General features: G+C 38.6%; 1 protein-coding gene across 1 annotated transcript; it reads left to right on the forward strand.

Moving 5' to 3' along the window:
- Window positions 1-1,167: 1,167 nt before the first annotated feature.
- On the forward strand, window positions 1,168-1,690 carry LOC124895125 (F-box protein CPR1-like; the record flags this gene model as incomplete). Its single annotated transcript, XM_047405575.1, has 1 exon — window positions 1,168-1,690. A coding segment is annotated over exon 1 (523 nt), but the record flags the coding sequence as incomplete, so codon positions are not given.
- Window positions 1,691-2,317: the final 627 nt, after the last annotated feature.

A 2,317-nucleotide genomic window follows, 5' to 3' on the forward strand; every position in this document is an offset into this window, starting at 1 on the left:
TATTAAAAGTAGGAAAAGATTAAAAATCTTTAAAAGGAGAAATTCTAAGCACTTAAATGAAAGAAAATAGAGAAAAGTAAGCTTTAAAGATGACACAAAAGCCAAATGTTTTCAAAGGTATCTTTTTCCTATTGTATTATTTGTTTTTTTTTTTGTGTTCTTGTAATGTCATTATCTGCGTTTGCTCGTATACACCTCAACTATTCCCTGATTTAAACTCTGCATGCCAAAACTTTAGTTGACAAAGAATGTGCATCAGACCACCCTTTGCTTTCCGTCCATGCAAGACTTAGATGGCGGAGCTGAAAAATCGTACTATATAAAGAAGGTCAATTGTTGTTATATATGTATAAATGGTAGATGTTGAATATCGCTAAATTCTGCATACCAAGACTTAGATGGATGGAACCACGGGCGGAGCTAGGGAGAGCTCGAAATTTACACATATCTTAAGTCAACTTTTTTATTTTTTTTTCGTTTATGTATATATATGTAGATGTTGAGAAGCCGGGGGGGGGGGGGGGGGGGGGGGGGGCTTGGAGTAACTTGTAAAGTTTCCGCCATGTGACTAGGAGGTCACTGGTTTGGAAACAGTAGCGGAAATGCAAGGTAAGGCGGTGCACAATACACGCTTGTGGTGTGGCCCGACCCTGCGCATAGCGGGAGCTTTAGTACACCGAGCTGCCCTTTATGTATGTAGATGTTGAGTTCTCTTAGTTTCTTTGTATGTTTAGTTCGTTAGAGTTTGAGTTCCCTTGCTGAAAATCCTGACTTCACCACTTGCTGCATTACGCTAACCAAAATTTTTGGATTGTAGGGAAGAGAGTTGTGAAGCGTTCAAAGAAGATGGATGTTGATGGGACGATGAAAGTTCACTTACAAGAAGAAATAATTATGGATATTCTTAGCAGGCTACCGGTACTGTCTCTTCTACGATTTAAATGTGTTTCGAAGTATTGGATGACATTGATATCTGAGCCTTACTTTACGTTGAAGCATCTCAATCATGCGAAGAATAACCAAAATTCTCAAAAAATTCGTGTTCTTCATGGCAAGTTTCCCTTGCATTGTTCTTCTTTATCATCGGCTTCTTTATCGTCAGTTCGATTGGCTGAGGATGTATGAAAACTTGATTGGCCTTCTAATCCTAGACCATGGAGGTTCAGAATGTATTGTTGTTACAACGGCTTGGCTCTTATCAAGTTACGTGATTATCCTCAGTACACACGAGCCATACTTTTGCTATGGAACCGCTCCACGAGAGAATCAATAGTACTTCCTTGTACAGAATTTTCACTGTCAAAAGATTATTCTTGCGGACTGGGATATGACTCGACTAGTGACGACTATAAGATCCTTAAGATTGACGACACAGCGCATTGTGAAATTCTCGCACTGAAAAGTGGTTCCTGGAGGAAAATTGATAAACGTCCTGCTGGTGTTTTCCCTGTGTTGTCTGAAAAAGCGTTGATTTCATTTAGTATTTCAAATGAGATGTACGGAGAGATACCATTGCCTGAAGGAATGTCCTCGGTTTTCAACAAGAATTGCATAAATGGTGTTTCGGCATTGGGAGGAATGCTTTGTGTATATTCTACTCATATTCGTCGAGGGATCCACACATTCAAGTTATGGATACTGAAAGACTACGATGTCATGGAATCTTGGAATCGATTGTTTACTATACAAGGTACCGATCTTTATTCAATACCGAAATACAAGTTTTAAGATGGTGAAGTGTTACTCCGTTGCAGAGATTTGGAATGTGGTTCTGTATTTAAGACATCGAAAGAATCATCACGCTTATGGCCTCAATCTGTTTTGGAACCTATTCAGGACGGATTTGTTTATACAGAAAGTATGATCTCTCCGAAATTATTTGCTTAGTATTTACTCGTGTACGATCAATTCTTCAACTTTCTGGTGTAGAGTAGTTGGAAGTAGTAGTATTCTTTTTCTTGAAATGTTACGTTCTTAAGCTTGCCCGAACATTATGGTTATTCAAACAACTGTCTATGATCCGTGGGGATCGTATATTAGTATGTCAAACTTGGTGATTTACGAATTATGTCTCGTTAGAGCGTATGATGTCAATAGCCTGAGGTAGATCACTCAATGGACTAGGGACAAGGCCCGAGGGTGTTCACCTGAAACCCCATCGGCAAATACTATTATATATAAGATATTTTTTTTACCTTTTTACGTATATGTATAGATCTTGAACACCCTGAGCACAAGACTAGAGATTTACTCAGTAATTTAGGAGGTCAAAAATTCATCTCGAGATTCCAAGTTCAAATATATTAGACACTTGCTA

This window comes from Capsicum annuum, unplaced genomic scaffold (genome assembly GCF_002878395.1).
Source record: "Capsicum annuum cultivar UCD-10X-F1 unplaced genomic scaffold, UCD10Xv1.1 ctg80100, whole genome shotgun sequence".
Taxonomy (NCBI): domain Eukaryota; kingdom Viridiplantae; phylum Streptophyta; class Magnoliopsida; order Solanales; family Solanaceae; genus Capsicum; species Capsicum annuum.